The sequence below is a fragment of the Stomoxys calcitrans genome, chromosome 5 (assembly GCF_963082655.1).
Source record: "Stomoxys calcitrans chromosome 5, idStoCalc2.1, whole genome shotgun sequence".
Classification (NCBI taxonomy): Eukaryota; Metazoa; Arthropoda; class Insecta; order Diptera; family Muscidae; genus Stomoxys; species Stomoxys calcitrans.
The window spans coordinates 110,485,186-110,511,798 of NC_081556.1; the positions used below are offsets into that span (position 1 = coordinate 110,485,186).

The window sequence follows — 26,613 nt, forward strand, 5'->3', positions numbered from 1 at the left end:
GTAATGGTTTTGCATGCTTGTACTTCAGCTTGTTCAAGTCTCAAGACTTTTTCAAATAAAAAGCATTTCATGGTGTTCTGAAAGGCAAAAGTATAAAAAATAATTAAATATTAAAATATTCAAATTTTCTAAATGTTTAAAGAAATTTTGAAAGAAAACTGAAAATCAAAAAAAAAATAAAAAAAAAAATTGCAAAAATTGAGTTTTTAAATTTAAAAAAAAAAATACATTTTATGTATCAAAAAAAATAGTAGGTCGGACCGAATTCTGGATACCCACCACACCTCGGGTATATATGTAAACCAACTTTCATCAAAATCCGGTGACAATTGCATACTTTATGTCCCATAGCAGTTATATCCAAATTTGCTCCGATTTGGACCGAATACTAATAAGTACAAGTCATTGTTCAATTGTGTATAACAAAATATTGGTCTTTCTAGTAGCTACATCTAAAAATAAACCGATCTGAACCATATACGATACGGATGTCGAAAAGCCTAACATAAGTCACTGTGTCAAATTTCAGTGAAATCGAATTATTAATGCGCCTTTTATGGGGCCGAGACTTTAAATCGAGATATCGGTCTATATGGCAGCTATATCCATAACCTGGACCGATTTGGGCCAAGTTGCAGAAATATTTCGAAGAGCCTAACACAATGCACTGTCCCAAAGTTCGGCGACATCGGACAATAATTGCGCCTTTAATGGTCCCAAAACCTTAAATCGATAAATCGGTCTATATGACAGCTATATTCAAATCTGAACCGATCTGGGCCAAATTGAAGAAAGACTTCGAAGAGCCTAACCCAACTCACTGTCTCAAATTTCATCGACATCGAACGAAAAATGCGCCTTTTATGGCCCCAAAACCTTAAAACCGAGAGATCGGTCTATATGGCAGCTATATTCAAATCTAAACCGATCTGTGCCATATGGCAGAAGTATGTCAAAGGGCTTAATTTAACTCACTGTCCCAAATTTCGGCGCCATCGAACAATAAATGCGCCTTTTATGGGCCCAAAACCTTAAAAGCGAGAAATCGGTATATACGGCTGCTATATCTAAATCTGGACCGATCTGTGCCAAATTGACGAAGGATGTCAGAGGATCTACCACAACTCACCGTCCCAAATTTCAGCAAAATCGGATAATAAATGTGGCTTTAATGGGCCTAGGATCCTAAATCGGAGGATCGGTCTATATGGCAGCTGTATCCAAATCTGAACCGATCTGGGCCAAATTGAAGAAGGACATCGAAGAGCCTAACCCAACTCACTGTCCCAAATTTCGGCGACATCGGACAATAAATGCGCCATTTTATGGGCCCAAAACCTTAAATCGAGAGATCGGTCTATATGGCAGCTATATCCAAATCTAGACCGATCTGGGCCAAATTGAAGAAGGATATCGAAGGGCCTAACACAACTCACTGTCCCAAATTTCAGCAAAATCGGATAATAAATGCGCCTTTTATGGGCCCACAACCTTAAAACCGAGAGATCGGTATATATGGCAGCTATATCCAAATCTGGACCGATCTGTGCCAAATTGACGAAGGATGTCGGAGGACCTAACAAAACTCACTGTCCCAAATTTCAGCAAAATCGAAAAATAAATGTGGTTATTACGGGCGTATGACCCTAAAACGAAGGATCGGTCTATATGGCAGCTATATCCAAATCTAGACCGATCTGGGCCAAATTGAAGAAGGATATCGAAGGGCCTAACACAACTCGCTGTCCTAAATTTCAACAAAATTTGATAGTAAATGTGGCTTTTACGGGCCTAAGATCGAGAATATATATACATGATAGGATCGGAAATGAATATTTCGATGTGTTGCAAACGGAATGACAAAATGAATATACCCCCGCCCTTCGGTGGTGGGTATACAAATTAAGTAGCCGTTGAGTGAAGCAAAAGTGTTTTCATTTCCCTCCTCAAAGAAAATATCCGTATCTCAGAATAGGTATTGGAGGCGTCAGACCCTAGCATGTTGTCCTCCCCTCTTAGAGGTTTGGGTGCCTTGGCACCTGTAGTCGAAAGTAGTGCTTAAAGCGCGCAATTAGTCGTGGGACCAACTAATGAGGAAGGACGGATAAATTAAAGGGTAGCACAGTTCGTCCCCAGCCTTGAAGTAAAAGTGGTGTTTCCGACTCGGACTCAGACAGCGACAGTGTTAATGAAAAAGTCATCGCAGCTGAATCGGGAGATGAGGGCAGCGGAATGACGGCAAAAGTGAGCGATGGCTTTGCTAAGTTCACAAGCCGATCACGAAAGCGATCCGTTGCACGACGAAGGAGACAGAGTGATGTGGCAGTGCAATCGGGCGAAAGCGCAGGATGCTGGAAAGGATAGAACTGACATTCCAGGCAATTCTACGGTAGCTCGAAAGAGAATCAGATCTCTCGAGGAACATAACACTGCCAAGACGCTGAAGAAGACAAAGAGCTCTCAGCTTTCAAGTACTCTGGGAAAACCTAGCAAGCCATCTCGCAATGGAGACACCAGACAGTGTCCTGCGGAGGGAGACAGAGTCAGATCAGGAACGAACGAAGCGAGCACGGCCCCTGAGTCATGGAGGACTGTGACTTCCAAAAGGAGGCCACAGCCCTCACGGTAGAGGAAGATGGTTGCTGAGAATGGTATGGAGCCGCCCTCTTACGCCAGAGTAGCAAGGAATTACAACAGAGATGAGCTGACTTATGCAGTCATCAATATTGGCAGTGCATCCGGTAGGATTCCAGCAGATCTTCGCTCCCAAGTAGAGGATCTGGCTAACGAGCGGATTTTCGAACATGTGTGGAACTCTGTAGAGGGTCCACCCATACAAATGATGAGCTGCGGGTATGGAGGGGACATGTCTACGCTGCGTTTTGCGTCGGCGGTATAGATTAGAGGTTAGCATATCCGCCTATGACATTGAACGCCCGGGTTCGGATCCTGGCGAGAACATAAGGAAAAAATATGTCAGGAGTGGTTTTCCTCTCCTAATGATACCGAAATTTGTGAGGTACTGTACTATTTGGGATGGCAGGCATATAAAAACTTTTCCCCAACGAGGTAGAATGTTCATGGGCAAATTTCCATTTGCATATGCGGTAAATGATAACATGTGTATGGCATGCAGGGAAGATGATGAGAGGTTGGAATCTTTTTTATGTCATTGTCCGCCTTTCGCGTCTAATAGACACCGTAGAGCAGAGGTTTGCATTTTCGCCTATGCCGCTGAACGCCTGAGTTCGAATCCTGGCGAGACCATAAAAAAAAATTTTCAACGATGGTTTTCCCCGTCTAATGCTGGCAACATTTGTGAGGTACTATGCCATGTAAAAACTTCTCTCCATAGAGGTGTCGCACTGCGGCACAACGTTCGGACTCGGCTATAAAGAGGAGGTCCCTCATCATTTAGCTTAAACTCAAATTGGACTGCATTCACTGATATGTTAGAAGTATGACCTTTTTTCTCTAAGGGGAATGTTCATGGGCAAAATTTGCATTTGCAGACACCGGCACTTAGGTTTTGATACAATACCAGACATTAACCGACTTAGGGACGTGGTATGGAAAATAATTAAGTATTTTGTTATTACTACTAAATTTCCCATTAACATTCAATTAAGGAACAGGAGACACTTCTCTCATATCAATGAGAACAGTCTGATTAAAGTTTATGCTCAATGATAGAGGCCACCTTTTTAATCCCGAGTCAGAACGGCGTACGGCATAACGACACCACTTGGTAAGGAAGTTTTAAAACGGCAGGCTACCTCTCGTGTGTAGCCAGCATTAGAAGGAGGATAAACACCGCTACAAAATTTTGTGATGTTTACGCTGGGTTTTGACACATGGCGTTCGTTCTCATAGGCGGACATGCCAACCTCTGCACCACAGTGCCCTTCATTTGGATTTTGTTAGCAACCATTACTGGCATAGGTGTATGTCCACAGTGGCATGGGCGGATTAATAGCCGCACTCTCTTTCCAACCAAACCTAACCAGAATAAACTTTTAACAACAAGTAAACAAGAATTATATTCGGCTGGACCGGATGCCCTTTGGATACCCACCACTTCGTCACATTCTAGTGAGAAATGCATCATTTATGAACCCATAGCAGCTATATCAGTATATGGTCCGATTTCGACCAAACTCGACACTGACGTCGAGTGGTCTAATAAATAGATTTATGGCAGCTATATCCAAATATACACCGATCTAAGCCATATATGGCACGGATGTTTAAAAGCCTAACATAGGCCACTATGCCAAATTTCAGCGAAATCGGATAATAAATCCGGTTTTAATGGGCAAAAGAGCATACATCGGTAGATCGGTCTATATGGCAGCTATATCTGAATATAGACCGATCCGTTTATGGCACGGATGTCGAGAATATATGGCACGGATGTCGAGAATATATGGCACGGATGTCGAGAATTGGACAACTAGTACGCTTTTTATGGGCTCAAGACCTTTTATCGGAAGATCGGTCTATATGGCAGCTATATCCAAATATAGCCCGATTTTGCCCATTCTTGGTACGAATGTCAAGGAGCCTAATGCAACAAATAAACCAAAGTTCCGATTTGATATCCTGAAGCCTTAGAAGCCGCAATTTTTGTCCGATTGTGCAAAAGTTTTGCACGTAGTGTTCTGTTACGACTTCCAACAAACGTGCCAAGTATGGTCCAAATCGCTATATAACCTGGTGTAGGTAACATACAAACGGATCTCCCGCTTTGCCATCCCGAACCCCTGCAAGTCACAATAGTACCACTTTCAACAATCATGCCTATCGGTTTACAATTTCAAGTTTTGCCTAATTTGGTAGAAATTTGATATACAGATTCTTTTAGCAGAATCCATGGTGGTGAGTTCCCAAGATACAGCCCAACCAAACTCAGCACATTTTTATTTGTTTAAGGTATATTTGTTATTTTACTGACATTAGCCATCTTTCTGTCTACTATCGAACTCATTACAATTTGTGGCTATTCTCTACCACCATTTGCTCATTGAGAGTTCTTAATGGAATATTCACAAAAATTCTTAGACAATTGACAGACATCACATTATTCTTTATGATTTCCAGCTACAAGAACAGAAGTCATCGGATATTTGTAAAGCTCACATCAAGACCTTGCTATGCAGTGGCAATGAACCTGTCTCACTTGGCTACAGAAAACCAATCAGCAACAAGAGAGGGCGCATGTAAAACCATATCAAAAGACTTAAGAAGCGAACGCGCATAATTGATACGAGGACAGACATTGAAATTGACACAACTATGGTGGATAGATGCACAAAACCAAATCAAAAACATCATTGTTCAATATCTTATTGAGGTGTGATAGCTGTCAAAATGTAACCTTTAACAAATTGTGCCTCCCATGTAATTATATCAAACAATTACATTGAACTAGTTATACGTTTCAATGTGTGTTGCTTACATTTAGCCAAAGTAATTGACAACCATCTTTGAAAACAACACAAAACTAGCAGAAAAATGTAAAAGGGTAAACTAAAAGGGCTAAAAATTCCTTGATAGAATTATAGAGCTCAGAAAAAGTGCTAAATTTGAAATTTTAACTTTGAATAGAGCCCGGGAGTAGGCTTAGAATAGATACCAAAGACCCAACAGCTGCGGTGGTGGTATCAGGCCGTAGCATGTTGTCTGCTACTGAAACTGTAGCATGTTTTTTGCTACTGGTGGAGCGGCAGCTCTAGGCTCCACTAGCTGAAAAACGTCTAATCAGCAAGGACTTTTGACGAAGACACCTGCTTCGAGTCTTAAGGAAAAGGCCGAACCTATTCTATCTTCGCATGCCTATGTTTTGCCTAAGCCATCGGCCTTCCCCGGCAAACCAACACGCTTTTTAAGAGGTTGGAATATTGGAAGGCGCATCGCTCTCAGGTTTATTGAGAGGCTTGGGCGAATGATCCCAAGACTTCCGCTAATAGGGAGAGAGACTCCCTAAATTGGGCTCGGGGATTTGCTATACAGGCTACTCCAAAGACTATACGTCTAGATTCGGAAACTGCACCAAAGTCAGCCAAAAGGCTGCGGTCACTTGGAGGGCATCCCATGCTTAAAGGAACTAGGGCGAACAATAGTAAAATGGGTTCAAGAACCTTTGCTAATGTCGCTAGGGACAGTTTGGTGATGGGAGAAGAACAGGGCCGCATATCTAGGAAAAATTGGGGTGTGATAGTCATTGGACTGTCACCAGTAAACTCCGTGTTCTTGAGGAATTTCCTGGGTATTCCGCAAGAACATCGGGGATCAACCCTCAATTGAAATGTGTTGTTGTACGCCAAAAAAGGATGGGTGAGATCTGGCCAGTGCAGCACTTGATTAAGGATTCCATCAGATCCTAAATCCATACTTGGAAGACTAAGGGAAAGAAGTCCCAACCTCTCAACCACCGACTGGAAGATTGGTAGATTGGATGAAGATGGTGGTGACCTCCGGATGTCTAGCAGACCTCGACAAGTCTGAAGTAGTTGTATCCTACGGATTCAACAAGTTAAAACTGAAGGTCTATATTACCGGTGGGGTTGAGGAATCAGAAGACCACTCAGCAGTTGTTGCTGAACATTTGCTTGAGTAAATATCGACCACATTGCTAAGTCCTGGCGGATTGCAGGAGACAGACAATTGCCCTGCCAAATCGAGACAGAAGGGGATGGCATCGAAACGGGACCCAACAACTCTTGTCATCCGGTTTGGATTGGGCTCAAGGTGTGAGCCAGCGGGGAAGAACGGAACTCAAAAAGTCCTTGGTCAGCAGCAGTTAGTGAGCCATCTAAGAAAGAATCATCCACTAATTTCTCACCTGTCCCTAGATGCGTACGAAAGCTCATCATGACAAGATCTAACGAATATTGTGAGGATGAACTCCTGGCGGAATCAGAAGAAGAGGCATACGCAATAGTGGTGGAAGTTCGGAATTCTGACTATGGTCCGGTTTCAGGTGTTCATTGTCATGATGAGCTTCCAGCCTATACAACTGCAAGAAAGCCATTGGTAAAAGTTTTGACAGAACCGGTTGGAACTACGATATCCCTGGTAATAGAAGTTACATAGATATCTATACGGATGCTTCCAAACTAAACGACTAGGTGGGCTTTGGGGTGTACTCTAAAGATTTAGAACTGGTCATATGGAAATGGTTCCCCGACCACTGCAGTGTGTATCAAGTGGAGATCTTGCAATTAAGGAAGTGGTGAAATGGCTGAAAAAACGACGATTGGCATAAATATTTCTTCAGACAGTCAGGCAGCCATCAAATGCCTGGAGAACGTATTTCTGAAAACAAAAACTGCTCTCGACTGTCGTAGATCTCTTAACGAGATAGCTGAATAGTTCAAAATTTACCTGTTCTGGGTGACGGGCCACAGAAATACCCCAGGGAATTGTAAAGCGGACGGGCTTTTGAGACTAGGAACTCCCCAAAACACATTCCAGGGAAACTGGAATCTGCGGGTATGCCTCGAGGCCCGAAGGACAACGAATGATAGATGGTCGCAAAGAGAGGGCTGTGAGCATTCCCAAACTATGTGGCCTGATCTAGACTTGAAGAGGTCCACCGCTTTGCTGTCACTAGCTCGAAACGAACGTCTTAGTCATTGGGTATGGTGATGGGTATACAAAGTTCGACACTGCCTTTGTTTTTTAAAATTAGGTTAGAAATTGCTTCCGGTATGTGCTTAAGAAGCAAAGTCGGATGGTCTGTTTATTATGTCATTTGCAATATCATGTTACACGGTTAGATCAAAGCTAGAGGACGGAATGGGCTTGGGTCCTGCCCATAATACGGTCCTGCAGGTGGAGATCCGAGCGTCCACGGAATGCATAAGGTGGTTTGGTGTTAGCGCAACGACGTTGAGTGTGAACTTCTTTACAGACCGTAAACTGGCCACCACGGTAATAACAACCCGAATGGTAAAGTTACGAACAAACTTGGAGGATAGCATGTCCGCTTTGTTTGGGTGCTGGGCCATAGCGGAGTAAAGGGGAATGACAGAGCAGACGATTTGGCATTGAAGCCTGGGAAATTGCCGTCAATAATTTTGGCTAACCCGAAGCCTATTGTGTCGATTCAGAATAAGTTAAGGGTGTGGGCGACAAACGCTCATGTAACACTGTGAAACAGCGAAACTGTCGGTAAGACGACAAAAGTCCTATGGGAACATCTGGATCGTGAAAAGACGAGGCTATCACTAAAGGAAAGTAAGAAACAGATCAGGTTAGCCTTCGGTATCATAAGAGGACACATACAACTACGAGCTTACATATGCAGAATAGATGCGACAAGTGAAGGCCACCGTAGAGCAGAGATTAGCATGTCCATCTATGACGCTGAACGGCTGGTTTCAAAACCAGGCGAGAACATAAGAAATATTTTTAGCAGTGGTAATCCCTGGCTACTTCTCCACAAACAGGTGTGGAGAAGGCGTCAGCTACACGCCGTTCGTACTCGACTATAAAAAGGAGGCCCCTTATCATTGAGCTTAAAACTTGAATCGGATAGCACTCATTGATATTTGAAAAGTTTGCTGATTATGGCTTTCGGTATCATAACGGGACACATTCGACTAGGAGCTAACTTATGCAAAATAGATGCGGCAAGTGATAGCATGTGTAGGGCATGTGTTGTTGGGGATTGGAAATGGGACATATCGACTCAGATTTAGATATAGCTCCCATATAAACCGATCTGCCGATAAGAATTCTTAAGCTCCTGGAAGGCACAATTTTTGTTTGATTAAACTGTAATTTTGCATGCAGTGTTTTGTTAGGAGTTCCAACAACTGTGCCAAGTACGGTTCAAATCGGTCTATAACCTGATATAGCTCCCATAGAAACCGATCCCCCGATTTGACTTTCTAAGCCCCTGGAAGCCGCAATTTGTGTGCGATTTGGCAGAAACATTGCATGCGGTGTTCCGTTTAGACTTCCAACAACTGTGCCCAATACAGTCTAAATCGGTCTTTAACCTGATATAGCTCCCATATAAACCGATCTTACGATTTGACTTCTTGAGCCCTTATAAGCCGCAATTTTTATTCGGTTTGGCTGAAACTTTGCATGCGGTGTTCTAATACGACATCCAACAACTGTCCCAAATACAGTCTAAATCGGTCTATAACCTGATATAGCTCCCATATAAACCGATCTCCCGATTTGAGTTCTAGAGCCCTTATAAGCCGCAATTTTCATCCGATTTGGCAGAAATTTTGCATGTGGTGTTCCGTTAAGACTTACAATAACTGTGCCAAGTACGGTCCAAATCGGTCTATAACCTAAAATAGCTCCCATATAAACTGATCTCCCGATTTTACTTCTTGAGCCCTTACAAGCCGCAATTTTCATCCGATTTGGCTGAAACTTTGAATGCGGTGTTCTGTTACGACTTCCAACAATTGTCCCAAGTACGGTCCAAATCGGTCTTTAACCTGATATAACTCCCATATAAACCGATCTCCCGATTTGACTTCTTGCAATTTTTCTTCGATTTGCCTGAAATTTTGCATGTGGTGCTCTGTAAAGGCTTCCAACAACTGTGCCAAGTACGGTCCAAATCAGTCTATAGCCTCAAATAGCTCCCATGAAAACCGGTTTCTCGATCATCCTTGTTCGGTTCCTAGAAGCTTTAATTTTTGCTGTTCAATGAAATTTATTTTATAAACATTTTAGCAGAATCCATGGTGGTGGGTTCCCAAGATTCAGCCCGGCCGAACTTACTTGTTGATATTTTTGTGGAATATCTGTTAATTTTCCCACTCTCATTGTCAATATCTAAACCATTTGTTATCGCTAAACGTGGGGATTGCCAAATGCTTCAATTGCAAATATTTTAAATGGGTCTATTTTAATGCCAGACACATATTGCCAGACATGTAAGTGATCCAAATTTTAAGTCAAAAACAAAAGACTTAAGACACGAACAGAAAACACCCCAAAAGACATTGAAACTGAGACCAACGTCAACGTCAACATCATAATCATTATCATCATTATCAGCGTCATCAACTATTCATCCATATAGCCCACAAGTCATACATAAAACAAACCAAAAGCAACAAACAACAAGAAATCGTTGAAAATTTCAACAACAGCTATGGAGAAAAAAAACTTAAAGAAAATAAACAGAGCCAACAAAATAAACCTTAATTGAACTCTTTCCCTGGTTATAACAAACTCTGTGAGTGACAAACATTCAACAATGATGATGATACATTGGCAATCGTTGACTTTACTTTGGCTATGTGAGTGAGTGCCAATCAAAAGACTTAAGACACAAACTTGCCAAATTTACGAAGACATACAAAAGCCATAAGAAAAGGCGAATAGTAAAAAAAAGCGCTATAAACAAAATCTAATTTTTTTTAAACAGACATTGAAATGGAAACAATGATGGGAAGGGTATATTGAGCTAATAAATTGAAACAATTGTAGCTTGAGCTTATTTAGCTCAATTTCTGGCTAGAAAAAATTTAGTGAGATTTTTGAGTAAAACTCAAAGTACTATGGTTTAACCAATTACTCTTTCACTCAGTCTGGGGTTGCCATTTGAACTCATCTGAGTTATATTCTATGTTATTGCTCAAGAGAAACAACAATCACATGAGCCTATCTCTTAGAGAGCTATGGGCAAAAATTTACTCTTTAGTTCGATGGTGTTGGGATTTGCTTTTGCATTTTGTTTTGTTTCTTGGACAATTACAATTGTGAGTAAAATATAATAAATTTTGTTTATGCCAAGCAGCCATACAATAACAACTACAATCACCTCAGCTGTATGAAGGTGAGGGGTAGGTGGAAGTTAGTAGCCGTCAAACCACGGCAACCATACAAAACTAACATTTGTGATTTTTCTTGCAGTTGGTTTTCTGTGGTGTTTCTGCTTTTCTTCTCCACTGTCTTTTATGGTTTGACTTTTGTTGTGTTTTCATAATGCTTTTGCAGTATAAAATACAAAAAGTTTCCTTGCAAACGTTTCATTTAAAGAGCAGAGCTCATTTGTTAAATATCAACGAAAATCGAAGCGCGTTAGTGAGTTTAACGAAATTGTTGTTCGAAAAAAAGCAAATTTCAAAAAAAAAATTAAAAAAATTAATGTGAGCTAAAGAATAATTTCCCTAGAAAAAGTGATTTTGTTAATCTAGAAATCTAGAACAGAGATTTTTAAAATCTCCCCTTTAACGAAAAAGGGAACTCCAAGACTTCTAAGTGGATATTTTGTGGATTAAAGCAAACAAAAAATGAAGTAAGTCTTAAACAGAGAAAACCTCTGGACTCTTGTTATCGTGGACAAATTAAAAAGTGTTGCAATTCATTCTGGGCTAAAGTTAAACAGAACTGTCTGTTTAACAAAAAAAAATCTAAATGCTGATTCATGCCCCACTTTAGCCTTAAGGGCCTCTAATGAGATGTTGTCGAGCGAATGCATTGAAAAGTGCTTAAGAAAAAAAATATATATCAAAGTGTTATTTTTGCAAATTGCCATCAAGAAGTCAAATCTTTTTGTTTTCCCTTGTGTGTGGACTAAATGTTACCCATGGCTTTGTTTGGTGTATGCAAATGCAACTTCAACAACTATTTTAGCTGAACAAATTGCAAAACGAGACAAAAAAAATGGATTCTTTTACCAGCAGCAAGCAACATCTTTAGCTGGCATGAAAACTTCTGTTTTATTATCTTCCCCCCCATTTGTGGCTGGCTGGTGCCTTTGTAGCCAAATTGTGGGAGTTTGTTTGTGCTAGCTTTGTAAAGCTGATGATGTGCATTGTTTTTTGCCAGAATCCGCAAATAACAACTGAAATCATCTTCATTACAATTTTATAGATTGTATGAATAATTTCCTTAGCTAATGGAAATTCTCAAGTGTAGTTTTTTTAAAAACCAAGACTCGATTCAAAAGAAGCTCCACTAACTGACTCAGTAAAGTCTGGCATGTTTTTATTTTATTTTTTTTCATAAATTCCTCTTCAATTTCGATATTGAAGTGTCATTATTAGGCAGACATACAAAACTATGTTTTTTTTTACCCCTTTTCATTCTCATTTGTCTTAGTATTGGATTTTATGAGTTGGTGTAGAGTCTTTCCCCCCTCCTACACCTCCTTGCCTTCATTTGTGTCCATGTCAATCAATTGTGCACATTATTTCCACCAGCTTGGAAGGCTGAAAATATCATAAAGTTTTCTTAATAGATGGCAATTGTGTCGAATGTTTCATATCATTGAGGTATTGTCATGTGGGTTTGTGTCTTAAGTCTTTTGTTTGGCTATCAGCAAAATTGTAATTGTTCTGGTTTTTTTCTTTTTGCTTCCCTTTTTTTTTTCTTCTATATGCGAATTATACAACAACTACAATTAAACAATCCTCTTAGCACTGTAAACACACACACACTCACACACATGTAGATGAAGCAGGAGAACAATTGTAATTACAAAACTCCAATAAGGCAACGTCACGCCCCCATAACTAAAGCAAGTATTGTGAAAAGGAAGCTGTCTTTACGTTGGCTTATGTTTTATGATAATGATGGCAATTCTATGCTGAATATATGACAAATGTTTCTAGGTATTGTAGGTGATTTGTTGAATTACATCAATAGTAGCTATTGAATCTTATTTATCAACGGAAATGGCAATTGACAGTCTAAGGCGAATCTGGATTATAATATTGTAATTCTATGGGAAAAAAAGTTCTAATTCTAAAGTGTGGTTTGAAAGAAAAATTAAGCTGAGACAATTGAGAAGGATTAATTTAAAAATCCAAGGCTGTAACAACTTTTTTGTTCAATCAATAGCCAAACCTTTTTTGGAAGGTTTTGAATCCTCTTAGAGACAATTCAAGGCTGGCTAAGGTCAATTGAATGCAATTTTGATAATTTTATAAAAAAAAAAAACAAGTAAAAGCGTGGTAAGTTCGACCGTTTCGAATCTTATATACCCTCCACCATGGATCGCATTTGTCAAGTTCTTTGCCCGGTATCTCTTGATAGGCAAACAAAGGATAATGGATAAAAATTTCCATGCTATTGGAGCCATATCAGGCTATGGTCATTGTTCAAAATGTCTGGCAAATCGGATAAGAATTGCGCCCTATAAGGACTCAAAAAGAAATATCGGGAGATAGCTTTGTATGGGAACTATACGGGACCATTTTTGACACGCATGTTTAAGGTCATAAGAGAAGTTGTTGTACAAAATTCAAGCAAAATCGGATAAAAGGTAAGCCTTCACGAGACTTAAGAAGTATAATGCAAATGCAAATTTTGCCCATGAACATTCCACTAAGGAACAGGGGAAAACTTCTCACATATCAATGAGTGCAGTCCAATTCAAGTTTAAGCTCAATGATAAGGGGCCTCCTTTTTATAGCCGAGTCCGAACGGCGTGTCGCAGTGCGACACCTCTTTAGAGAGAAGTTTTACATGGCATAGTACGTCACAAAAGTTGCCAGCATAAGGAGGGGAAAGCCACCGCTGAAAATTTTTTCTGATCTGGTCTCGCCAGGATTCGAACCCAGGCGTTCAGCGTCATAGGCGGACATGCTAACCTCTGCGCTACGGTGGCTTCCGTATATATTGGGTTGCCCAAAAAGTAATTGCGGATTTTTCATATAGTCGGCGTTGACAAATTTTTTCACAGCTTGTGACTCTGTAATTGCATTCTTTCTTTTGTCAGTTACCAGCTGTTACTTTTAGCTTGCTTTAGAAAAAAGTGTAAAAAAAGTATATTTGATTAAAGTTCATTCTAAGTTTTATTAAAAATGCATTCACTTTCTTTTAAAAAATCCGCAATTACTTTTTGGGCAACCCAATAGTATAATAGGGAGATCATTTCATATGGGAGCTATATCAGATTATGAACCAATCTCAACCATACTTGTCATAGTCGTTGGAAGTCATAATAAAATACTTCATACAAAATTTCAGCGAAATCGGATAAGAATTGCTCTCTCTAAAGGCCCAAGAAGTCAAGATCCGAGATCGGTTTATATGGCAGCTGTATCCAGTTATGCATCGATTTTGACCAAACTTGGCACAGTTATTGGAAGTCAAAATAAACCACTTCATGCCAAGCCGAATCGAATAAGAATTGCAAGCAATACAGGCTCAATACGTCAAATTCCGAGATCGGTTTGTATGGCAGCTATATCAGGTTATGAACCGATCTCAACCATGCTTGGCATACTCGTTGGAAGTCATAACAAAACGCTTCTTGCAAAATTTCCGTCAAATCGGATAAGAATTGCGCCCTCTAGAGGATCAAGAAGGCAAGACCCAAGATCAGTTTATATAGCAGCTATATTAAAACATGAACCGATATGGCCCATTTATTATCCCAACTGGTCTACACTATTAAGAAGTATTTGTGCAAAATTTCAAGCGCCTATCTTTACTCTTTCAAAAGTTAGATAAGCAGACGGACGGACATGACTAAATCGGATAAAAATCGAGGCTTGTAAGGACTCAAGAAGTTAAATCGGAAGATCGGAAGCTATATCATGTTCGGGAGCTATATCAAGTTCTTGACCGATTTGGACCGTACTTGGCACAGTTGTTGGAAGTCTTAAAAAACACTACGTGTAAAATTTAAGCCAAATCGGACAAAAATTGCGGCTTTCAGGGGTTCAAGAAATCAAATCGGGAGATCGGTTTATATCAGGTTCTAGATCGATTTACACCGTACTTATCACAATTGTTGGAAATCATAACAGAACACTACATGCAAAATTTCAGCCAAATCGGACAAAATTTGCGCCTTTTAGAAGGTCGAGAAGTCAAATCGGGAGATCGGTATATATGGGAAGTATATCAAGTTCTGGACCGATTCGGATCGTACTTGGCACAGTTGTGGGAAGTCATAACTAAACACTATGTGCAAAATTTCAGCCAAATGGGATGAAAGTTGATGCTTCCAGGTGCTCAAGAAATCAAATCTAGAGATCGGTTTATATGGCAGCTATATCAGGTTCTTGACCGAGTTGGACCGTATTTGACACTGTTTCTGTAAGTCATAACAGAACGCTGTGTATAACATTTAGGCCCAATCGAACAAAACTTGTGGCTTTCAAGGGATTGACTTCTTGAATAGGGAGATCGGTTTATATGGGAGCTATATCTAAGTCTAAACCGATATGGCCCATTTGCAATCCCCAATGACCTACACCGATATTTAGTATCTGCGCAAAATTTCAAGCGGATAGCTTTAGGCGTTCGACCTCTATCGTGATTTCGAAAGACGGATGGACATGGCTCGATCGATTCAGAACGTCGAGACGATCAAGAATATATATACTTTATGGGGTCTTAGACGAATATTTCGAGGTGTTAAAAACGGAATGACTAGATTATTATATCCCCATCCTATGGTGGTGGGTATAAAAATAGTTGTTGTTGTTTTCGCACATTTAAATATCTGCTTTGTGATGGATATTTCATTGTTGCGTTAATGTTAGCAAACAATATATGTGCCTTAGAAATTCTTGTTGTGTTTTCTTGTACCTGGCAGCCATTTGTGTGTTGCTCTAATGATTTTTGTCAGTGGATATACCAGCATTTTTGTGCCGAAACTTCAAAAATCGTCACTTTCCGAGTTTACCACCCGCACTCGTACAAGCTGTTCAATATACTGAATGCTTATTGTTCAGTTAAAACAAAAAAAAAGAAAAAGTAAAAACGCATTAAGGCCGTGACGAACTTTTGATATCCACCACCATGGATACATTTATTATCAAATCAATATTAATATCCAATAATCCCGATCCGATCTTAAGCATTCAGGTATGGAGAAGCTCTATACAAGTTACAGTTCGAAATTTCAGCGAAATCGGATAATGAGTGCGCATTTTATATGATTAAGCCCAAATTCGGATGATCGATCTTTATGACAGCTATATCTAAATATGGTCCATGTTGAACTCCGTTCCACAAATTATTGAACTTTAGAAATTAAGATATGAACTTATTGAAATACTTTATGAAATGAATTCGTAGATATCATTAATTTGACAAAACAGTCACCTTAAAACCTTTCTTTGTCACATAGAGAAAGCTTTTACTCAATTTAAGTTAACATGTTGTCCCTTTCTTTGCCGAATTAACTTAAACTTATTGTGGTATGTTCTAAATCAGTATGTCTGCCTGAAGCTTTATATTTGAAACTCACTTGCGCCTAAACACCTGAACAGGGTAGCAACTGCCTTCCACAGTAAAATTCAAACACTGTCACACTAAAACCTGCGTTTTTTTCATTTCTGCTTCATTACACTGATTTACATATCTAGGAGCCTTATTTAAAATACAGTCTATTTCAGCTTGAGGAATAAGCCCGGATTTGTACAGTCCGACCTGGACCATATTTGGTTTGGATGTCGGGAATCTTAAAGCAGCTCACTTTAAAATTTCCACAATATGGGAGAAAAAATGCGTTTTTTTATGTTCATTAGGTCCTAAAGCAGAATTTTGGTCCCTATGGCAGCTATATCTAGATATAGCCTGGTGTGGACTATTTTCGGAACTGATGTAAGGAGTCTTGATACAACTCACTGTTCCAAATTTCAGCGAAGTCGGGTAATAAATGCGCCTGTTATAAGCCTAAAACCCAAAATCGGCAGATCGGTCTATTTGATAACCAAATCCAAATGTGTTCCGAACTGGACCATTTTTGGTTCGGATATAGACGGGCCTAATAAAACTCACTCTTCTGAATTTTAGCGAAATCCGGTAGTAAATGCGTCTGCTTTAAGACCCAAAATCGGCAGATCGGTCTTTATGGCAACTATATCGAAATATGTTTAGATCTAGACCATTTTTGGTTCGGATATCGGATGGCCTAATAAAACTCACTTGGCCAAATTTCAGCGAAATCAGGTTATAAATACGCCTGTTATAGGCTTCAGACCCTTAATCGCCAGATCGGTCTATCATTCATGGACATAACCTGCGCATAAAAGAAATACTGGTGTGTGCAAAATTTCAACTCAGTATCCCAATTTTAAAGACTGTGGGGTGATTACAACTGATGGACATTCGGACGGAGAGACGAACAGACACACGGACAGACAATGATCCGAAATATATATACTTTGTAGGGTCGGATATGGATATTTCGATGTGTTGCAAACGAATGACAAATTGAATATTAACCCATCCTTCGGTGGTGGGTTTAAAAAGATCAAGATGAGGCCTTATTTGAGGTCATTTGAATAAATCGTTCTTTATTGTATTAGTCGAGCTTAAATGATCACGAAAATGTGTGTTAGGAAGGAGAGATTTTTTTTTGTTTTATTGAAGAAAATAAATTGTCAGCTATCGGACAATCGGGCATAGATTTCACACCATTGGCAGACGCGTTACTGGGCTGGTAAGATCCTCCTCAGTGCCTAGTGTATCATATCAGTCCGTTTGACCGACCCACCGTTTCATGGTATGTTAATTGTCATTTTACAAAAAAATCTAAGCTTAAATAGGGCCGGAGGGATATGATACACTAGGCACCGATGAAGGTCTTACCAGCCCAGAAACGCGTCTGCCAGTGGTGTGATATCCATGCTCGATTGTCTGTAGCTGGCAATTTATTTTCTCCAACTCATAAAAAAAAATAAATCTCTCCTTCCTAGCACTCATTTTCGTGGTCATTTAAGCTCGACTAACACAACAAAGAAGGTCTTACTGTTTTTTACAAATTTTATAGTAAAAATTTTTTATTTTACGATAATATGGGGGACACTGAATAACAAATTTGAATGAATTTTACTTGACAAACATTCTTGATCACTTCTTTTTATCATTTAAAGAAGCTGGCCTTTCTTTGGAGTCACTTTAAGAACCAATAAAGCATGAAGTAGCTCAAATAATTTGCTTTAGTAATGCATTTTGTAATTTTTATAATTCGTTTTATACAAATTCTTTTATGGAAATTTCATCTTTAGAGCAATATTCTTTAAATGTTTTTCTTTACACAAAATTGTATTAAAAATATTATTGAAATCTTGCCTTAAGATAAAATATGCAGAAAAAATTCTAATTTTTCCATTAAATTGTATTTTTAAATTTTATTTGTAAAAATTGTCATTCCAATCTTGTCTTAAGAAAAATCTTTTAAGCGGAAAATCGATCTATGGGGCAGCTTTATCTAAATGTAGCACGATCTGATCCATAGTCAGGACTCAACACATGTCGGTCGAGTTGCCTTAATGCAACTCAATGTTCCAAATTTCAACGCAATCGGATAAAAAATGCGCTTGTTATGGGCTTAAGACCCTGAATTGATATATCAGTCTATATGGCAGCCTGGAACGTAGCCAGGGGGGTGGGCCTATCGAGTCCGACCTCAACCCAAAATTCCTATTTTTCGAATGTGTACAATCCTATCATTGTTTTGTTATTCTAATATGAGACCCTCCCGAAATAAAATTCTGGCTACGTCCCTGATGGCAGATAGACGTAAATATATACCGGTTTCTTTCATATTTCGTTCAGGTATCGAGTTCCGAACAAATTTCAGCGAAATCGGACTATAAATGTGCCTATTATGGGCTTAAGACCCTGAATCGGCAGATCTGTGTATGTGGCCGCTATATCTAAATATCATCAGATTTTCCCTATTCAGGAACTTGACCTGCGTATGGAAAAAATGCGAATCTGTGCCAAGTTTCAGCTTAATATCATAATTTTTTAAGGCTGTAGAGTCATTACAACAGACGGACAAACGGACGGGCAGACGAAAAGACGTACGGACATCGTTAAGTCGCCTTAGAATTTGAAATTAATGTTTCGATGTGTTGCAAATGGAATGACTATTTGAATGAATATACCCCCTATCCAAGACGGTGTGGTGTGTATGAAAAAAGTTAAAATTTTTTCGAAACAAGTAAGAAGGCGTTAAGATCGGCCGGGCCGAACTTTGGATACCCACCACCTCGGGTATATATGTGAACCACATTTCGTCAAAATCCAGTGAAAAATGCATACCTTATGCCCCATAGCAGCTCTATAGATATCATCCGATTTAGACCAAATGTTTATAAGTACAAGTCATTGTTCAACCGAGAAATCGGTCTATATGGCAGCTATATCCGAATCTGGACCGATCTGAGGCAAATTGAAGACAAATATTGATGGACCCAACACAAGTCATTGTCCCAAATTTCGGCGACATCAGACAATAAATGCGCTTTTTATGGGCCCAAAACTTTAAATCGAGAGATGGGTCTATATTGCAGCTATATCCAAATCTGAACCGATCAGGGCCAAATAGAAGAAAGATGTCGAAGGGCCTAAGGCAAATCACTGTCCCAAATTTCAGCAAAATCGGATAATAAATGTGGCTTTTATGGGCCTAAAACCATAAATCGGAGGATCGGTCTATATGGCAGCTATATCCAAATTTGGACCGATCAGGGCCAAATAGAAGAAAGATGTCGAAGGGCTCTACGCAATTCACTGTCCCAAATTTCAGCAAAATCGGATAATAAATGTGGCTTTTATGGGCCTAAGACCATAAATCGGAGGATCGGTCTATATGGCAGCTATATCCAAATTTGGACCGATCTGGGCCAAATTGACGAAGGATGTCGAAGGGCTCTACGCAACTCACTGTCCCAAATTTCAGCAAAATCGGATAATAAATGTGGCTTTTATGGGCCTAAGACCCTAAATCTGAGGATCGGTCTATATGGCAGCTATATCCAAATTTGGACCGATCTGAGCCAAATTGACGAAGGATATCGAAGGGCCCAACGCAACTCACTGTCCAAAATTTAAGCAAAATCGGTTAATAAATGTGGCTTTTATGGGCCTAAGACCCTAAATCGGCTGATCGGTCTATATGGGGGCTATATCAAGATATAGTCCTATATAGCCCATCTTCGAACTTAACCTGCTTATGGACAAAAAAAGAATCTGTGCAAAATTTCAGCTCAATATCTTAATTTTTAAAGACTGTAGCGTGATTTCAACAGACAGACGGACGGACATGTCTAGATCGTCTTAGATTTTTACGCTGATCAAGAATATATATACTTTATAGGGTCGGAAATGGATATTTCGATGTGTTGCAAACGGAATGACAAAATGAATATACCCCCGTCCTTCGGTGGTGGGTATAAAAAGGAAATAAAAATTTTCTTATGATTTCCTAACTACTATGTTGGTACGGGGAAAAAATTCTTAAAATCGAAAAAACTAGTAAAAAATATGCCCTAGGTTGTCCGGGCGCCTTTCGACACGCCCCTAAAGTAAGTTACCTCAGTATTTCGAAAATTTGTTGGGACTGCCAAATCTTCGTTTGTGGTACGATTTCCAATATTTTTGCTGAATAGTGCTCAAAAGTCCAAATTTCAAAGAGATATATTTTCCCGTTCTCCAGCTTTTTTGGTTATATCCCACTGTGCGACAGTTTCGCTGTTCCACAGAGAAAATGCGTTTTAGTCGCATGGGACTGCGTCGACCTGAAAGGCTTCGAGTTAACCAAATTTATTTACGGCAGTCTTCTGGTCTTCACTGGTAAATCGTCTGCTCTTTAATTCCCCCTTACCTCGCTATGGCCCGGCACCCAAACGATACGGATCGTGCCATCCTCAGATGAAGCGTTTATCTCTTTCTTACCCTTCAAGACCGTTCGTGACCTTACCGTCGTGGTTGTAATTGCACTGATGGCCAGTTTACTGTCCGACAAAATGTTTCATCCAAACCCAGTATGGTCCAAATCGGTCCATAACCTAATACAGCTCCAATAGTAGCAAAGCAATGCTTACCTATTGTTCTTTGTTTGCCTATAAAGAGATACCGGGCAAAGAATTTGCCACAAGCCATCCATGATGGAGAGTATACAAGATTCGGCCTGGCCGAACTTAGCACGCTTTTACTTGTTACACATAAGATTTCTAGAGAAAATTTTAAAATCTTTCTTTTCGGAACAATAACTCATGAATTTACATTGACTTCAATAAGTAAGAGCTGTAATTATTCAAGGTAATTAACCACAAATATTGATAAATAAATACAATTGTGTGGCATTTCGATGACCTTAGACCCTCATCATCCCAGCTTCAGCTGCGAGTGGTGAGTCACACCCTTGCATTGTCAGTGTGTAAATAGGATAAATTACCAAGGTGTGATCTAATTTGAATGCGGAATTATATGAATTACCCATGAGTTGGAGGGAAAAAACACCAAAAACAACAAAAAGTAAATCAAACAAAGGAAACGCCTAAACATTTCTATACCTTAAAGTGTATAACACAAATTAATTTTGTGATTTCTCTTTCAAGTACACCAAAAGTAAAGCCCTATTGTTTATAACCATTTGTTATGTTTTTTTTTTTTTGTTTTTTTTTTTTTCCTTGTTGTGCTCCCATTTTAACCTTCGCTTAAGAAGCAAATATGCTTTAATTTAATTTAAAATTTAAATGAATCCATTAACCACACAAATTGCTGTGAGCTATGATGCGATATGAGATATGACTGATGATGGACAGTCAGTAAAAAATATGATTATCCAGCAAAATCGTTGCAATTTCCAAGCCAAGAAAGACTTTGTTGTCTAAATTATTCTCACTGGCGATTCTCACAAAGCCAGCTAACAACAAAAATCTAATAACAAAAAAAAAACTAAAAGTACCCAAAACACACCCTTCCTCTAGACAATTGTTGGAATAAATGCTTAGTCGTAAATATCTATGCGATTTTTTTTTTCTTCTCCATCATTTCATTAAAGTCTGTTTTCATTGGCATATGTCAAGGTTACATTGTCAGTTTATGAAATGAAAACAATCCGAAAAATATAAAATACCTGGGTGGCTGACTGGCAGGCAGGCAGGCGAGTTGGTTGGCTGGCCGGCCTTTTTCAAAAAACTAAACACCACACAGCAAAATGTTTGGTTGCCAAAGGGGGGAGCAACAAAAAAACATTTTCTTTGGCAGTAGCCAATTTTTTGATGTTAGGTTATTTAATTGTTTACTTTTTTGTTTTCAAGTTGTTAAGACTTTTTTTGTGTTGCTTTTGTGCTTTTGTTAGATTACACACGAATATTTTCCTCACATTCATGCATTTGCCCAAGTATTAATTAATAATAGAAACTTGAAAAAAAAATATCTAAAACCAAACATAAAACGCACTTGCATGCTTTAGTAAAGCAAAGTGTAACGGCTTGTTAAGCCTATTCAAGTATTTAAACATGAAAATTCCCCTCAAAATACACACGCACTATAAGCCAAAAATAATTGCCTACATGAATTGTGGAGCCGCTACAGGGTCGTTAAAGTTATTTAATTGAATTAAATGGTGCAAACTACCTTAAAATGGCCAAACACACACACACAAAAAGTCTGTTGTAATCCTGGGTAGTGTTGTTAAGAAGCCGATAAACAAAAGACTTAAGCAACGAACTTGTCTGTGATTTTTCTGTTAGTTGTGTAGTTCTTGTTTGCAACGCTTGTTGGGTTTTTTTTTCCCCTAAACACAGATTAAATTTCTGTTAGAATATACTCTCAGCTTCTTAGTCTCTATCTCTCTCGCTCTCTTACTCCCTCTCCTTCTCTCTCTCTCTCTTTCCCTCTGTGTTTTGTCCTCTGCAATAATTTCTTAACAACACCGCCTTTGGTTTTTGTGGTTAATGAATTTGGCTTGATTGCGTATTGTGTAACTGTTTCTTTGTAGGGTCTTTTAGAACTAAACGCCCACAGTCACATCGGAAGTGTTGTGCAAAGTGCACTGCACTCCACTGCCTTTTGATATATGAGGCGTAATGTAACATCAGAACGTTTGTGAAACGCATATTATGTTTGTCGATTGGCTTTTCAACAATGGCTTGGTAAATTTATTAATGTGTGGAGACTTTTCGGTCGTCTTTATATGGATATCATATTCAGTGCTTAACCAGACAGCTGTTTTTGTGTAATTTGTTCACGTCACAAAATATTTTAATATGCCTTTTTGAATTATGCCGTTCTTCATTGAAATATTTCGTCACCTCATATAAAAAAGGGCTTAGCAAGACAAACAGACAGATGAAAGGGCAGACAGACAAACGGATGGACGGGCGAAAGACGGACAGACCGACGGGCAGAAAGACCTACAGACGTATGGACAGACAAACAAACAGACGGATGGTCAGATGGACAAATGGACGGACGGACAGATAGACACCCAGTCGGACAGACTGCCTGATGGAGAGAGATATGACTAAATCGAATCAGGTGGTAATTCTTAACAGTACTTGCATGTAATTAGGAAAAAATTGGAGTAAAAACAAGAAAAATGGCGTTAAGTTCGGACGGGCCGAACTTTGGATACCCACCACCTCGGCTATATATTGGTTTGCCCAAAAAGTAATTGCGGATTTTTCATATAGTCGGCGTTGACAAATTTTTTCACAGCTTGTGACTCTGTAATTGCATTCTTTCTTCTGTCAGTTATCAGCTGTTACTTTTAGCTTGCTTTAGAAAAAAAGTGTAAAAAAAGTATATTTGATTAAAGTTCATTCTAAGATTTATTAAAAATGCATTTACTTTCTTTTAAAAAATCCGCAATTACTTTTTGGGCAACCCAATATGTAAACCACCTTTCGTCATAAGCCGTCAAAAAAAGCATAATTAATGCCCTTTGGGGGCAGCTTTATCGAAATATGGTCCGATTTGGACCAAATTTGACACGGATATTGAGAGGTCTTATAAGTACAAGTCATCGTTCAAATTTGTAGAGCAAAATATTGATCTATTTGGTAGCCATATCCAAATATAGACCGATCTACGACACGGATGTCGAAAAGCCTTACAAAGTCACTGTTTCAAATTTCAGTGAAATCCGATTATAAATGTGTTTTTTTTATCGGGCCAAGAATTTAAATCGGGAGAAAGGTCTATATGGCAGCTATATTCAAATCTGAACCGATCTGTGCCAAATTGAAGACGGCTGTCGAAAGGTGTAACACCACTGTCCCAAATTTCAGCAAAATCGGATAATAAATATGGCTTTTATGGGTCTAAAACCTTCAATCGAGAGATCGGTCTATATGGCAACTATATCCAAATCTGGACTCATCTGTGCCGTATTGCTGAGAGATGTCGAAGGGCAAGCCAGTGACAGCAAAGCAGTAGACCTCTTCAAGTCTAGATTAGGCCACATAGTTTTGGAATGCTCACACCCCCCTTTTGTGACCATCTATCATTCGTTACCCTTCGAGCTTGCTCCTAAAGACTTAGCTTACATGTCGCTAGAGGCATCCCCACAGATTCAAGTTTCCCTGAAATGTGTAAGGTAGTTCCTAGTCTCGCAAGCTTCCCTTTTTGGTATGACTTCCAACAACTGTGCCAAGTATGGTTCAAATTGGTCTATAACACTTAATAGCTGCCATATAAACTTATCTCCTGGGTCTCCTCCTTTTGAGGATAAACTCCCGATGGAGTCAGAAAACGAGACTAATACAACGGTGGTGGAAGTTCTGAACCCTGACTATGGTCCGGTGTCTACAGATAAATCTCCACCATTGTAAGGCCGCATCGGCGGCACTAAAGGTCCTCCTGATGGCTGGGGGATTTGACGTGGTTCTTATCCAGGAACCATGGGTGTGCAAAGAAATGGTTTGGGACTTAGAATTCTGGGATTTTAACTACGTGGAATGGAAGACACAGAGCCTGTATTCTTGCAAAGAGTAGTCTAAATGTTTTTCTTCTTCCGTCGCTAAGCACTGAAGATTCAGTAGTAGCCAGCCTTGAAATAAACAAGTCTCATTACTGGCTGGCTTCTCTATATATGGCATACGATTCAGAGATGTCGTGTAGGGAAGAAGAGCTTCATTATAGGAAGTGATGCATATCACCAGATTTGTATCAAGGATAACACAGTGTCCATAGCCGTAACATGACCAAAGATAAAAAAGATACTGATGCACTATTCCTGATAGAACCGATTGGAACTAAGATATCCCTGGTAATAGAAGTTACATATACTTCTACACAGATGATTCCAAACTAGATGACCAGGTGGGCTTTGGGATGTGCTATGAAATACTACAACTGGTCATATCAAAAATGGTACCCGGCCCCTTCAGTGTGTATCAAGCAGTAAATCTTGCAATCAAAGAAGTGGTGGAATGGCCAAGACATAATGTCATAACAACAACTGGCACAAATATCTTCTCAGACAGCCAGGCAGCCATTAAATGCATGGAGAACGTATTTCTGAATTCAAAAACCGCACTGGACTCTCGCGCATCTCTCAACGAGATGGCTGAAAAGTTCAATATTCACCTGTTCTAGGTGCCGGGCTACAGAGATATTCCAGGAAATTGTAAAGCGGACGAGCTTGCGAGACTAGGAACTACCTTCCACATTCTACGGGAGCTGGAATCTGTGGGTATGCCTCTAGCGACATATAAGCTAAGTCTTCATGATCAGAACCGAAGGGCAACGAATGATAGATGTGGCCTAATCTAGACATGAAGAGGTCTACCGCTTTGCTGTCAATGGCTAGAAGAGACGTCTCAGTCATTATATCCGTAATGGCAGGTCACTGCCTGATCAAAAAAAATGCTAAAACACTAAAGGTTGCCAACAACGTCTTTCGCAGAAGCCTTGAAAACATCGAAAAATAAGAGCCTATGGAACATCTTCTGTGTGTGTGTGTCCCACTAGCAAGTCAGAGGAAGTTCCACTTTTAGTTCTCATTTCTTTGAGAACCTGCCTTATTAAGCGGATGTGAACATTTGCAAGTTGTTGGTCATCTTCTTCGAAGTTCTCACCGATTCTGCAAAAGACGTTGCTGGCAACAATGGTCTAAAGCTGGACAATATCCTGCAATAGAATCTCAATTTAGAAAAAAATTTCATGGAAATTTTTTTTTATAGAAAACTTTATGAAAATTTTTCCATAAAAAAAATTTCATAGAAATTTTTTTCGTTAGAGAAAATTTTATAGACATTTTATCTTTAAAGAATTTTTAAGAATTTTATTTGAAATTTTGTCTTAAGAGAAAATTTTGTCGTTAGCAAACTTAAAATTCTTAAAAATTTCGTATTAAGAAAAAAACGTCATCAAAATTTGCAAAAACTTTAAATTAATAAGTTTTTCGATAAATTTCATCATTCCCTCCAACAATTTTTCCAAAATAAAATCACACATTTTTTTCAGAATAATTCTTGTGTCAATTATCCATCAACACGGTCTTTGTATATAAACAAAAGTCTTAAGCAACAAACTCGAACACCAACAGCTGCCTAATGCTGTGTTTGCAATGACTTGGCCGAGGTCAGACACGCATTGCAAGAACAATACATGCGGAATGCCTTCATGAAATAAACCTTTTTTGAGGCAAAGAAAGAGAACAATAGAAACATATTTTTCTAGATCAATCGTGACCCCAAATAGCAGCAGGATCAAACAAGGTTGTGGTGCATAAATTGAAATACTCCCAATATATTTTGCAATGGTTGCATACTTACATATATTGCGAAATCAAAACTTGAAGGAAATTACATGACATTTTAAAACTAAAAAACATTTTTTGAAAACCCATAAGAAAACAACTTTTTGATAAATCGAAAGGCTATTAAGAAGCTTATCAATAACACATCTAGCTATCTA

The 26,613-nt window shown here is 39.2% G+C and overlaps 1 protein-coding gene across 1 annotated transcript in view; it reads left to right on the forward strand.

The window, feature by feature from the left end:
- The first annotated feature begins 10,999 nt into the window (after positions 1–10,999).
- Positions 11,000–26,613, forward strand: part of LOC106096108 (putative cyclin-dependent serine/threonine-protein kinase DDB_G0272797/DDB_G0274007) — a 49,713-nt gene continuing 34,099 nt past the window's right edge. The window contains exon 1 of the mRNA XM_013263691.2: positions 11,000–11,281. Coding sequence (XP_013119145.2) covers positions 11,277–11,281 — 5 coding nt within the window. The 5' untranslated portion in view covers positions 11,000–11,276. The remainder of the gene's footprint in view (positions 11,282–26,613) is intronic.